The sequence below is a fragment of the Dermochelys coriacea genome, chromosome 8 (assembly GCF_009764565.3).
Source record: "Dermochelys coriacea isolate rDerCor1 chromosome 8, rDerCor1.pri.v4, whole genome shotgun sequence".
NCBI lineage: Eukaryota > Metazoa > Chordata > Testudines > Dermochelyidae > Dermochelys > Dermochelys coriacea.
The window spans coordinates 78174764-78189963 of record NC_050075.1 but is presented as its reverse complement, the minus strand read 5'-3'; the positions used below and the strand labels follow the sequence as shown (position 1 = coordinate 78189963).

The 15200-nt window shown below is 40.4% G+C and overlaps 1 protein-coding gene across 2 annotated transcripts in view; it reads left to right on the top strand.

Moving 5' to 3' along the window:
- The window catches only part of HS2ST1 (heparan sulfate 2-O-sulfotransferase 1), a 167300-nt gene extending 160075 nt beyond the window's left edge, over positions 1-7225 (top strand). For both annotated transcript variants that reach the window (XM_038413998.2, XM_038413997.2), the window contains exon 7: positions 6418-7225. In XM_038413998.2, coding sequence (XP_038269926.1) covers positions 6418-6644 — 227 coding nt within the window. In that variant the 3' untranslated portion in view covers positions 6645-7225. The remainder of the gene's footprint in view (positions 1-6417) is intronic.
- Positions 7226-15200: the final 7975 nt, after the last annotated feature.

The window sequence follows — 15200 nt, the reverse complement described above, 5'->3', positions numbered from 1 at the left end:
ACTAAAGGATCCTTTAATCTGTATAAAACTCCTGTATGTCAGTGAGAATCATACAAACATTGAGGTCTGTCTGCGTGGATCAGCTTGCAAAAGTGAGGCCAAAACAATAGGAAAGTACAGGGTGCTGGAAGGAGGAGGAGAGCCAGCCTTAAACAAGAAAAGGGGAAGCTTGCACTTTTTTCTTTCAGATTGATTCCTTAAGGCTACACTTTTGTTTTTAAGTAATTTATTTTTTAAATGTTGACATATTTAAAGCCAGAAGGATCATTTTGACTTTAGACAAAAAATATTAAGTTGTATTTCTGGACATTTCCAAAAGTATTGTCCCAGGAAAGCAAATCATTATTTAAGGAAAGTCACTGCAGAACAAGTGACAGGCAGTTCCTTTGCCACAGTGTAATTTTCAGAAATATAATCTTCTGGAAGTGGTGTTAAAATGATTTGTGTGTTTATGTATGTATTATGTATACAATTATTGCTACACAAACATATGATTATTTCTTCTTCGAGTGCTTGCTCATGTCCATTCTACGTTAGGTGCACACATGCACCACTGCTGGAGATTTTTCCCTCAGTGGTATCTGTCGGGCTGGCTCTTGTGCGCTCTGATGCTGTGCGCTTAGCTGCCAGTATAAGGGGTGCTGCCAGCCCTGCATCCTCTCAGTTCCTTCTTACCGCCCGTGACAGTTGCTGGAACATCTTTTGCTTTGGCAAGGTGTTTCAGTGGTATTTTCTGTTCAGCTTAGTTTATTAGTCTTCCATTAGTAGTAGTGTAAATAGTGTAAATAATATTAGTGTAGGTAATTAGTTCCCCCTCCTTTAGTGTAGAGGAGCTCCCTTTGCCGTTGGAACTGGGCATGCCCTGGGCCCCAGGCTTCAAACCTTGTGCCTCCTGTAGCAAACCTCTACCGATGAGCAACCCACATTCCAGTTGTCCAAAGCCTCTGGGAAAGGTTCATGTATGAGAGCACTGTCGGGACTTTAAGCCTCATATGAAGAAAGACAGGCAACACTGAGGGCTATCCTAACAGAAGGCGGTCTTAGACTGATGTCAGAGCCAAGCAGCTCAGATTCTGCACCGAGCACTTCAGCTTCACTGTGAAGCTCCTCTCCAGCACTGCGTGTTTCTTGGCACTGTTCTCCATCTCTGGTATTGAGAAAAAGCTAAGAAACAGTGATCCGATCATCCGATGAAGTGAGCTGTAGCTCATGAAAGCTTATGCTCAAATAAATTTGTTAGTCTCTAAGGTGCCACAAGTACTCCTTTTCTTTTAGTGATCTGAGAGAGGATGCTCCCCAGTGCTGAGGTAAGGCAAACGGGGAAGGCAGTGGAGTACAACCCACTGCCAGGCCACTTCTCCACCCTGGTCCCACTGTTGACTCCACCCTGAGGACCATTGATTCTGGTGCAAGATCACCACCACCACCCCGTATATGCCAAGAAGTCATCACAGTGCCTTCTACCCCGGAGCCTTTTGCAGCGGCCAGGGACTTATCTCTCCCAGTACCACTGACTCCAGTGCCACAACCTCCGGTTCCAATGAGCATGAGCAAAAAAGAGCAAGGGGCTCCAAGCTCTTTCCCAGCACCAGGACCCTTGGCATCTTCCAAAGGCAAGCCAGACCATGTTTCATCTGTGAGGTCATCCCCGGTCCGGCACCGGTCTCTGGACCCTCAGCACCAACTGGCAGAAATGAGGGTACTGCTTCCCTGTATTCATCTCAGGAGGACGTTTCTTTAGTCTGAAGAGGAGCCCTACACGCATCCCAAGAGCTGTTGCCGTTATCCAGCCTATGTCCCACCAGTCCTACACAGTGGCGTCGAAGAGGTGGGCTCCTGCATGGCTCCATTCGGCATCGGACCCCAACTCTAGTATCAAGTCCAGTACCAATACACAAGATGTGGGCCCGATGGATGTAATCGGGGCAGAAGAGGAGGAGGAAGCTCCCCCACCGGTACAGGCCTTTTCCTCCCCAAACAAGACCTTCTTGACTGAGTTTCTAACTGCATCACCATCTGAGGTGGCCCTCCCATTAACAAGGTTGTTATGGGTCTGATAAGAGCCCTGTGGCAGACCCCATCTTCTCTTCCTCCCACTTGGATGAGGGCAGAAAAGAAATACTATATGCCAGCCAATTGGTACCAGTACTTATATTCTCATCCTCCTTCTGAGTCCCTAGTCATAACAGCCAATGAGAGGGCCAGACAAACATTATCCCCAAACAGAAAGACTTAAACTAGATCTGTTTGGCAGAAAAATTTATTCAACAGGCAGATTGCAACTTTGTATCTTGAACCAGCAAGCCCTGCTGGAGAGGTACGATTATAATATGTGGGATTCTTTGACAAAATTTAAGGATTTGCTGCCTCAGGGCTTCATGCAAGAGTTCTCTGCCCTCTGAGAGGAGGAAAAGAACATAGTCAGAGCCCTATTCCAGGCGACGCTGGACGCAGCTGACACAGTAGCCAGAACGATGCCTTCCACAGTGGTCATGAGGTTTATGCTTGGCTGCAATCCTTGGGGCTGCTATAAAAGGTCTAACAGTCAATCCAGGACCTCCCATTCAAGGGTACTTCATAGTTTTCAGAGCAAACAGACACAAAACTTCATGGCCTGAACGACTCTAGGGCTATGCTCTGGGCCTCTGTGCACCAGATCCTTCGAGGAGGCATTTCAGGTCTCAGCAACTTGACCGCTTCTCAGCTTCTTGTGCTTAGAGTTCCAGCTCTGGTCCTTGCCTCCCTCAACTGTTAGAAGGAGCCCCCAGCCAACTATGGCGGGCATTCCCTTTGTCATCCCCCAGTAGGAGGACGAGACAGCAAGTGTGAACAATCGGGACGGGGTGGGGGGTAATAGGAGCCTATATAAGAAAAAGACCCAAAAATTGGGACTGTCGGTATAAAATCGGGACATCTGGTCACCCTGTCCCCCAGCCATCAGCGTCCCTAATTTCGGATGCTTCCGATCTAGGTTGGGAGCCCATTTCGACCGCCTAAGACGACCGGGTCAGTGGACCCATGAAGAGCTCTCCCGACACATAAATGTCAGAGAGCTCAGAGTGGTTCCCTTAGCTTGCCAAGTGTTTCTTCCCCAGATCAAAGGCACAGTAGTATGAGTACTTATAGACAACACTGTAGCCATGTTCTATATCAACAAGCAGGGAGGAGCATGCTCCTGGGCCCTGTTTCAGGAGGCCATCCATCTGTGGGAATTCTGCATGAAGCACTCCATTCACCTTGAGGCTATCCATCTTCTGGGAGCTCAGAACGCCCTGGCAGATCACCTCAGCTGATCTTTCTCCCCTCACCAGGCCACTCCCGGGCCACCAGGTTCATCTTCCAAAGGTGGGGATCTCCCCAGATAGATCTGTTTGCAACCAGGCAGAACAAGAAATACCATTAGTTTTGCTCGCTTCACGGCCATAGCATGGACTCCCTTTCAAATGTCTTCCTGTGTCCGTGGACAGATCTCCTATTTTATGAATTTCCCCCAGTTCCTTTTGTACACAAGGTCCTTCTGAAAATCAAGCAGGACAAGGCGAGCATTATTCTAATAGCTCCGGTATGGCCGCACCAATAGTGGTTCAGTACGCTGCTAGACTTGTCAGTAACACAACTAATCTCACAAGATCCAGGGCTGTTTACTCCACCCAAACCTCGGAGCCCTTCGCCTGATCTTGTGGAAGCTCCATGGTTGCGCCTGGAGGAACAAGCCTGTTCAGAACAAGTCCGCTAGGTCTTGCTAGGTAGTAGGAAGCCATCTACTAGGGCTACCTACATGTCCAAGTGGAAGCATTTTTCAAAATTGTTTTCCTAACCAGGTCCATCTCCAACTCACTCGGTCTTCCCTTCAATCTATATTGGAATACCTGCTCCACCTAAAACAGCAAGGTCTTGGCCGTTGCATCTATCATGGTACACCCAGCAGCAATCTCAGCCTTCCAGCTGCCAGTGAACAGTAGGTCAGTTTTCTTGCACAAGATGTCCTTCTGCTCTCTTAAAGGGTTAGAAAGACTTTACCCTCAGATTTGTGAGCCGATTTCCCTGTGGGATTTAAATCTGGTCCTGTCAAGACTCGTAGGCCCTTCCTTTGAGCCGCTAGCATCATGCTCTCTGCTGTTTCTCTCCTGGAAGGTTGCCTTCATGATAGTGATTACCTCAGCCAGAAGCGTCTCAGAAATCAAGGCCCTTGCATCAGAACCACTATACACTGTGTTCATCAAGGACCAGGTTCAACTGGGCCCCCATCTAGCATTCCTGCCAAAGATAGTTTTTCAATTCCATAGTAACCAGCCCATTTTCCTGTCAGTTTTCTATCTGAAACCACGCAGGAATTCAGAAGAGTGGCAGCTTCACTCATTGGATGTCAGATGTGCCCTAGCCTTCTACATTGAGAGGATTAAACCATTCTGTAGATGTATGCAACTCTTTGTGGCAGTAGAAGAGAGGATGAAAGGCCTGTCAGTTTCAGCTCAGAGAATCTCATCTTGGATAATCTCCTGTATTCAGGTGTGCTATGAGCAGGCAGATATTCCACCTCCTGCTATCTTGACTACTCATTCGACAATTGCTCAGGGCTCATCAGCGGCATTTCTGGCCCAGGTCCTGATTCAAGTGCATACCTTCCCACTATGCCATCACCCAGCAGGCTGGAGATGATGCCAGATTTGGGAGAGCAGTGATTTACAATCAGCATGCCCATGAACTCCAAGCCTACCTCCTTGGGTACTGCTTGTCAGTCACCTAATGTGGAATAGACATGAGCAAGCACTCGAAGAAGAAAAACGGTTACTGACTTGCCCATAACTACTGTTCTTTGAGATATGTTGCTCATGTCCATTCCACAACCTACCCTCCTTCTCTTCTGTCAGAGTTAGCTGGCAAGAAGGAACTGAGAGGGTGAGGGGCCGATGACGCCCCTTATACTAGCACTGAAATGTGTGGCACCAAAGGCTGCTAGAGCCAACCCAATGGATACGATTGAGAAATCTCTGGCAACGGTGTATGCACACCTAATGTGGAATGGACATAAGCAACACATCTCCAAGAACAGTAGTTACGGAAAGGTTAGTAACCGTTTTTTATTACTTCTACTGTTGTAGCACCTACGGGATGAGCACTTTCCAAATCAAGATGAAGAAATATTCACTGCTCCAAAGAGCATAACGTTTGATTATACTAAATCTAAATCCCCTTCTTGTAGGCATAGAGAATGCCCAGTTTACCTGTGTCTGAAGGTACCTGTACATTTGGAGCCCATAAAGTCACAATGGGTATGTCTACACTGTGTTTTAAAACCCGTGGCTGCAAGTCTCAGAGCCCAGGTCTACAGACTCGGGCTTGTGCTTGGGTGCTAAAAACAGCTGAATAGATGCTTCACCTGGAACTCAGGCTTTGAAGCCCACCCTTTTCCCCAGGCTTCAGAGCCTGAGCTACATCCTGAGCCCAAGTGTCTACTCAGCTGAGACTTGCTGCTTTAGGTTGTAAAGTGCAGTGTAGTCATACCCCATGAGACTTACAGCCTCTCAAAGTCTATTTCAAATTGGACATCTTGCTGCTGAGTTTTGGTTTGTTTTTAGCATGATCCTACCTATTTGCTCTGGTGTCTTACCTTTGCAAGGGCTTGTTGTCCCCATCCTGCATCAGATTGTTTGGGCTATGGACATACAGATCCATGTTTCTCCTCTCCTTTGGTTATCATAGACTGCTGCCATTAGAAATAGCTGAACCCTCTCTAGGTAGCTGCTGATGCCTCAGTTGGCCCTGCTGCATGTGATGATGTAGGACTCTGGGCAGGACTTCGGCCTCTGAACAGGAAGAGGGACAAGATTATTTTTTAGAAGCCCCTAAATATGCAAAATTAACATTTTATATGTAGTTTTTTAATCATTCAACTATCGCTCTTATGAAGAGTGATCATCAGTGTTAAAATTAGAAAAGCTGCATCTTAAACAAAGCATGTTCTCTGAACCAGCTTTCCTGGTAGTAGATGCTTCTGGCTTTGAATTTTCTTAATTTCTTAGTATTTAGTATCCATAGTAATTTCCAAGTAGATATTAATCAAGAAATAAAGATCTTACAGGCCAATTATGTGGGGTGTAACAGTTCACTAAGTGACCATTTCCTGTTTGGAGCTTTAATAACTGAGTCCTTTGCATAGAGTGAGGAGCAGGTTCTCTGAGAAAACACTAATGCAAAATGCATTAATGCTTAGTGGCAAAGGTTTCAATTTACCAGTTCCACATGGTTATAATAATAAATTTGGGATTAAGTTCTATCAACTTTTATACAATTTATCAACATGTTGATTGAAGAAACTGTGCAAATAAAACAACTGTAGTCTGTATGGTACAATTCTGGAATTATTTAAACTTGTAAGTGCAAATGGAGTTATAACTGTTTTCATTTTCCATTTAGGAAAAAAGTCTCATCTTAGGAAAACAACAGAGAAAAAGCTCCCAACAAAAGAAACCATTGCCAAGCTGCAGCAATCGGAAATTTGGAAAATGGAGAATGAGTTCTATGAATTTGCACTGGAGCAATTTCAGTTTGTCAGAGCGCATGCAGTTCGGGAAAAAGATGGAGAATTGTATATTCTGGCGCAAAACTTTTTCTATGAAAAGATTTACCCTAAGTCGAACTAAGAAAAATGTTTACTGTTAGATTAATGGACTAAACCTTTGGTCACTTTGACATCTTAGTTCTCAGCCCTGGAAAATAGATTGCTGGTAGACCTCTGAGGTACTTCTCTCTAGAGCTGAGGAAAGTGGGCTGTGGATCACACCAAAGGTGTTGGATACTTGACTTAAGCTTCAGTTCTTTTATCTAACTAATAGTTTCAGTGGGAGTTACTACCCTTTCCCTGAAGAAACCTACATTTTCCTTTACAGATATTAACCACACAGAGGTTCTGGTTGAAAATATAAACAAAAAATGCTTCTATTTATGCTGTTGTTGATTCTCAGAGCAATTTATTTTCATTTAAACTTCTGCAAACAAGAACTCATTTGTTTTCTCAGTTCCTACATGGAGATTTTGGTTGTATACAATTATGAATAGTGTTAATAACTGGTTGACATCTGTGCTTTGTTTTTGTGAGTCATGTTACATGATATTCATTGGAATGGTTAATCGTGTTCTGCTAAGAAATGCTGCTGCTGGATTTGCCCATATATATAAATGTGGTTTTATTAAAAATAAAAGTTATAACTAATCATTAGTGTTTAATAATTTCCATATTAATATTGTAAAAAGAGAATCAAGGCAGTATTTCCTTTTCCTCCCTCTCCCCAACTGCCAGCTGAAGTTGAGAAAATTCTGCAAAAAAAAGTTGGCATTGCCTGCAGTTCTAATTAATGCTTATATATCAATATAAAAAACCCTAGTAAATTCAGTATCAAGTTGCTCCATGCATTCTTTGTAATGACTGTAAACTGAGATATTGATGAATCCATATTATGACTCCATTAGTGAGCTGTGGTATGGTTTGGGTTTTCCTACTTCTTCTATACTTTTACCTGTAGAATATTTTTACTAAGGTGCTTTATAATGTGTTTTAAAGCATTGCATTTACAAAAGGAGTAAAATGCTGTAAATACTGCATATTTTATGTATTTGGACCAAAAGGTTACAAGTAATTAGCTGAAAGTGGTTTTTGCACCAGTTTTGTTACATGTGAAGTAAAAACCATCTCATCTGCTGTTCTGCTTCCTATTTTAGTTAACTGTTGGACATCACTGAAATGCACTTCAATGACCTCTACAACTTTACTAACACAGCACATTGTCCAGAAGTTCTCTTTACCTAAAATTAGTCTGTATCTTTTTATAACACTTGAAAGAGGAAAAAGAAAATCAAATGCGTGGTTGAGAGAGACGTTGAACTTGACATAAATGTGTTTATGTAACTGCCTTGCATCACTATTGTAAACTTGTATGATTTGCTGTTATTAGCAGCTTGAAACACCTGGTAGATTAAGTATAGTTGAGATTAGTGAACAGATGTTTGGGTACTGGGGACACTGTGTTTTAACAAACTGCAGTGAATACCTACCAAGAACATATAACTTTTTAAAAAATCACAGTAATTACCCCTTTTTTCACCTTCAGTTTATAAAAATTAGTTTCCCTGGGTTTGATTGGGGTGGAGGGAGGAGATAATGTGACATGTATCTGAATTTCTAAGGATGGTGCTTAAAGCAATATTATAAAGTTAAGATGGAGTTTCTTTAATGCATTTGTTTTTTGTAATATGAAAATGATTGGGAGCTGAAAATCATGTGTACATTGGATGTTTGCTGCCAAAAAGATTAATTGAAAAGATTAATTGAGACACTATCCTGTATTAATGTTTAAATTTGCTTTACTATCCTTTGGACCTTCCTCTTTTGAGATTTAAAAAAAAAACCACACTTTTTCAAATAGCTGTTCTCCTCTATTAAGTACTGGTGGATCTTTCTTTCTGATTACTGATTTATGTAGCATGCACCAGACAGGATTTTGCTTGATACCTTTCCTGTGTATCAGCTTCATTAATGGTGCCAACACATCACTGGGGAACAGGATTTGCTACTCGATTTATGTTTCTTCTAGTAGCTGGTTGTCTAGCTGGACAAGAAGAACTGAAGTACTGGAGAGTCATCATAGAGTGGTTATAGCAGTTCTGAAATTTTCTGTTAGACTGGTAAATTTTGGAAATACAATGGATATTTATCATTTTAAAAAAAGAACATTTTTAGGGCAGATCACATTTTGTCTCCTCCATATAATTTGGATTTATTTGCTTAAAGCACCTTATTTTCTTGATCCTTTTGTAAAATTTTCAGAATAATATCTCTGAACAAAGATACAAAGTGAAAACACAGTACCCAACTAGCTAACGAAATAGGGCATTTAAACATACAAACAAATGCCCTAGTTTGAGAAGAAAACTATGGGTGAAATTCTGGCCCTGCTGAAATCAGTATAAGTTTTGCCAGGATATAATCCTATAAATACGGTTTTTGAACTTCCGCTCCTCTTGTGCCAAGATTTAAATTTAGGAAAATGAATGAAATAGTCATCTTAAAAATATATTAAAAATCTTTGTATTTTAAAGGAGACATTTATTTTTTTGTAGTTCACATCATGGAAAAAATCTTTATTTCCTCAGATAATATCAACTCCTGTCCTCTCCTTGCTGTGAATTGATAAAATTGAGAGTGCTGATATAGAAATATGCATCTCTTTAGAAACTTACTAATTGAAAAATATTTAAACATATTACATGTTGGAGTGGAGGAGGAATCAAGATTGTGGCTACTTTTATATCATATTAAATAATTCATGCAGAGAGTATTTTAAAATCCTTTGACCTCAAACAGTCCAACTTCTGCTTCTCAAGGGGATAATCAACTTTACACATTTTTAATAACCTACTCTATTCTTGTACTCCGTAATTCTCCAAATCACTGGTTAAAAGTAATTTACAGTATATAAGTGAGAATTTGTCTCAATAGTTTTCCCCTAATGAGTCCAGTCAAATTTAGGGACTTGCAGATTGTGTGATCATTGGACTTGATTATGCAGCCTTTTGCATGCACATCTGACATTGAAGTTAATGGGGGCTGTATGCAGAGGTAGCAGGAAGAGATTTAAGTTAGGGGAGCAATTTGGGGTGAAGTTCTGGCCCCTTTAAATTCAATGGGAGCTCTACCGTTGACTTTAATGTTGCCAGGATTTCACCCTTTGTGTCCATGCACAATATTTAAAATATTTTAGGAAATAGAAGCCACAAAATCAATGCTGTGCACAGTGCATGGATTTATGTTCAAATATTCTGTTTGTTAATTATACACAGATCATGGATTCCTCTTAGATTATTTAAAACAAGAATCATAGTTTATACTTTTAGAATGTAGCAAAGGGGAAGTCCGTCTGGGAGTTTGGAATGCTTTTTCTAGATGTTTCACATTTCTTAAGATGTTTAGCTGCTTCTGCGTTCCAATAGTACACATTTGCCTATTATAACCTTACATTAATGATGTTTACATCAAGGGAGGTCCAATTGCTTTTATGTTTTTGCATTAATTTCACTGGTATTGAAAAGGTATGTTTAGAAAGAGATATTTGTGATGCTGTCTAAACTATGCTGCTTAGGCAGACAGATGAAAAACCTGTTTCAAAGTGCACTGCCAGTTTAGCTCTTTAAAAGTGGGGCTTATTTTATGACTACTGGAGATCAGACTTGCAGAAATTGAAATGGGTGATTAGTTGTCGGGATATATTCTGTACTTTAAGCCCATGCAGCTATGTAACCCTTGTAGCACTATTTATAAATTGAGCCCTCTTTGTGAAGACTTTGATAGCACATAATTATAAATGTGTTTAGACACTTGTACTGTCTAATACCTAGATCAGCAATTTTCTGTAGCTTCTGTATTGAGAGTTAGGTTTGTGAGCATCTCTAAAGCAGTACTGAATGTAACTTTGAGAAACTTGGATTGTGCCTCATGACTTTTACTTTTTAACTACACACACAGCTAAATAGTGCCTTTTTTCCTCACAATCCATGTTGAATATGCTCACTCCTGCTCTTTTTCCTCTCTCTCCGTATATTGATTCATTCGTGCAATATTATCCCGATGTGAAACCATTTTGTCACATTTGTTTGAGAGATAATCACTCAGTTTTCCTCGCTATCATGCCAGCTTCTGTTGTTGAAGTGTTGATTACTGATGCAAATGCTATAAAATAAAACACCCAGTGGGAAGGGGAAAAAAAAGTCCAGTGTCCTGTCTTAATATTTGTCATGTAGTGTTCGCACTGATATTTTTTTAGCAGGCATCAATATACATTATAATGAACTTCACTTACAGCCATTGTTGCTGGAGCAGTTTCCATTGTGGTTGATCTATAATAGTTTTTATAACTTGTTTGTGGGATTATTTTATTAAACTGCTGTGAGTAAACTGAAATGTATAGCCCTGTATCACTTGCAGTGGAACCTCTGATTGGAAATTAATAAACTGCATATAGGGTGTATGTTATAATGGAAGTGTCAGTGGAAAGAAGCTCTGTGTAATAAAAAAAAAAATTAAGTTTTGAAAGAATTAAATAGGTTGACATTTAAGCAATGCGCTGAAATGCACATGCCTCTCACCATGAGGAGAGCATGAGAGAACATACATATGAGAGATGATGGTCACATTGCTTAATGCTTTACTGGAAGGTGCTCAGATACTATGGGGATGAGTGTAGTATATACAATCAAAATGTAGTATTGGCAGCTGCAAATGCAAATATGTTCAAATGAGAAGATGTCTCATGAGCACTCTATCCAGTGCTGCAATGTAGGACTTATTAAATCTGTATTATAAACACTACTTTATAAACATTTCTAGCCCTTCTGTTCCATGAAGCAGCGTCTCAAGTAGCTGAATAGTCAGTCAACTGACCCAGCTTTGATTACTTAATAGGATAGTTCATAAATATTTAGCCAGAGCATTACTATTTGAGAACCAATTGTCACATAGCATTTCAGCCCTTTAAGATTTGTGCTATTTCCCACTGAGGAGTCCATTGAAGATTAATTATGTCTCTTGCATTGATGAGTAGACTATTTCCCTAATTCCCCCCCATATATATGTGTATATGGATATAGATATAGATAGATAGATAAAATCCAGAATTAAAACTGATTTTTGTTACCCTTGCAGATGCAATTGTTGCATACGGACTTTGGCCTTTTATCAGTCAGTGGGAAGTTGAGAGAGAGAGAGAGACACACACACACACACACACACACACACACACACATACTGTGGTCTGTAAAAGGATGCAAGTTCATCCTCTAAAGGCATCTTTTCCAGAACTGAACGATGTAGTAATGGAAATAACTATTGCCCAAAAAGAGGCGCATAGCTCACTACATAGTATATTAGTAATTAATGTGAGTTCTACTGTAAAAGAGAAAATATTGCAATAATATATCAATGTATTAATTGCCCAAGCAATCGTATAAAATTAATGCTGCTATTCTATGGATAATTTAATCTCTTGAATTGGAATTAATTGGGAAGACCGGGCTAAATTTTTCCACTTCTTGCTTTTTCATTTTACTTTTATTAATCCGTTAACCTGTCTAAATCTTACAGTTGAATTTAGTATAAATTTCCTTATTGCTTAATAAAATATAAGCTGCTAGTGAATCTCAAAGCAATGTCCAGATGTTTTCTTCAAGTATGAGTCCCCCGCTATGACCTCTTTCCCTGCTTCGTTACCACATAGCACAGCTGTGGTAACTTGCAGTAAGAGCTAATTTAAAGGACCAATAATAGTCTTTATTTAAAAAAAAAAAATCTCTACAAAGAACACCTGTGGCTTAAAAATGAAGGCTTAAAGACCTTTCACCTTGTCATAGTGACCCACTGTATCCCCCATACAAATGAAAAATACTGTGGTAAATATACTCTGTCCATTTTCTACACACTTACAAGGTTTATTCTGGATAATACATTCTTGGGCTTGCTGCACACTCAAGCATTAAATTTTTATAATAAGAATAGATATAAATATGGCTGCATGAGGAATGACCCATACGTGTCAGTAACTATAATAAAAGTTTCAAGCCAAATAAATTAATATATATATCTTAAAATAGTAATATTAGGCTTGGGAATTGTGGCTGTAGTTTGTATGGATCATATTTCTTTGATATTTAAGAAATATTTGATTTGCATGTATTTGAGTCAGACTGCTCAAACACCCTTTATATGTATTGCAACATCCTGCAATTTGATATGAATTTGTCCTCTGAGTTAAAATGATGTTTCTTGATCGTGGTTCTTATTCTAATGCTGATATCAATTTTAAAAAATAAAGGAAAAAACCACTTTCCTATGTTGGGAACAAAACAGAATTCATTGTTTATTTTTTGTAAGTCCAGGAAGTCTCAAATGTTACAAATTTGGTACAGAAATTCCTATGCTCTAACTTAACTAGAAGTTTTGAGCCTGATGCAGGAATTACCAAGTGAAATTCCATGGCCTATGTTATGCAAGAGAGTCAGAGAAGATGATCATATTTGTCCTTCCCAGCCTTAAAAACCATACATTTATCTTGATAAACATTGGTTGAGTCTGTTGGCACACAGTATTAGTCTTTTTTGTTTCCTTTATTTAGAATAAAATTAAAAATGATGGATGGCTCAGATGACTGACATGCTTGTTAGGTTATTACCCAGCTTGGTCAGAACTGTCACAACATACTCAATATTCGGTGGGGAAGTGAAAGAGAATGTAACTTCAGTTATGTAATCTAGTTCAGGGTGTAACACAAAACGTGTGGTCTTGTGTGAAGCCAATATAGAATGAACACAGATAAAGTGCAAGCAAAGAGATAAGTCTCTCTTGGGGTTGCCTTTGAGACCTTATCCACTCAGGAGTATGTTGGGATAGCTTCTGAGAGCCTATCCCCTCTTAGTAGCATCCAAGACTTTATCCCCTTGGTTCCCAAGACCTTAGCTCAACTTTGAACTCATCACTAAGGTTTCTGTATTGACATACAGTTAAATCACACTCCAAGCCCTGCTCTTTCTACCAGATCACTGTTCCCTACAAGTACTTTTTCTGGATTTTTGCAGTATAGCATGGAATTCCATAGGCATGCAAATGGCAATATCTACTCTCACCAGATCACATGGTAACTGGGTGAAATCACCAAAATACTTAGGCTTTGGATCAGATGGACTTTATGGGAAGAGTGACATTCCAGCACTAAATTTTTCGTACATTTTTTTCCTTTGTCAGCAATTCCTACAACATCTTTCTCTATTTTATCAAGACTTCAGTGGGACTGCTTGTGTGAACATCTGTTGTCGCATACTACACAGGCTCCCCTTATAGTATTGCATCATGTACAAGACCTCGGTCCTTGTCTTCAGAGCTTTCAGTGATCTGGGCCAGATGTACCTAAAAGCTCTCCTCATGCTGTGGGGCCAGCCATGCTTCTCTGGTACAATGGAATCTCAGCCACATAGTGTAAAGATAATTTTCCAGGAGACAGAGCAATATTTGTTCCTGTGGCAGTTTGCTCCATAGTCTTGGACTAGCTGCTAAGAATGACCACAAACCACTACTTTCCATTCCAAGTGCAAAGCACATTTCTTCAACTTTGTCTCTGCTAGTAAACGTTCATAGCATGTTGTACATAAATAGAAATTTAATTTGGTTTTAAATCTGCATGTAATTTCCACTCTGGGTAGCTACATCACTTTATACCTCACTGGGAGGAACTTGTAAGAGTGGTGGGCATGGTGGAAGAATCTAATTAGGATAGAATACAGGTCGCAGAACTGGGCCTCAACTGAGCTCTAGTGGAGGCTTATGGGATCTGAGTGAGTGTGTCTACACAGCCCATGGCACCAAGCCTCCTATCCTGGATCGACAGACATGGACTAGAGGGGGTCATGCTAATGCTCTGAAAATAACAGTAGAAGTGTTTTGAAGTTGCGGCTCGAGCTGTGAACCCTCCCCGATTCATAGATACTAAGGTCAGAAGGGACCATTCTGATCATCTAGTCCGACCTCCTGCACAGCGCAGGCCACAGAATCTCACCCACCCATTCCTATGAAAAACCTCACCCATGTCTGAGCTATTGAAGTCCTTAAATCATGGTTCAAATACTTCAAGGAGCAGAGAAGCCTCCCTCAAGTCAACCATGCCCCATACTACAGAGGAAGGTGAAAAACTCCAGGGCCTCTCCAATCTGCCCTGGAGGAAAATTCCTTCCCGACCCCAAATATGGCAATCGGCTAAACCCTGAGCATATGGGCAAGATTCACCAGCCAGATACCCAGGAAAGAATTTTCTATAGTAACTCAGATCCCATCCATCTAATATCCCATCTCAGGGGATTTGGCCTATTTACCCTGAATATTTAAAGATCAATTGCTTACCAAAATCCCATTATCCCATCATACCATCTCCTCCATAAACTTATCGAGTAGAATCTTAAAGCCAGATAGATCTTTTGCCCCCACTGCTTCCCTTGGAAGGCTATTCCAAAACTTCACTCCTCTGATGGTTAAAAACCTTCGTCTGATTTCAAGTCTAAACTTCCTGGTGGCCAGTTTATACCCATTTGTTCTTGTGTCCACATTGGTGCTGAGCTGAAATAATTCCTCTCCCTCTCCTGTATTTATCCCTCTGATATAGTTATAG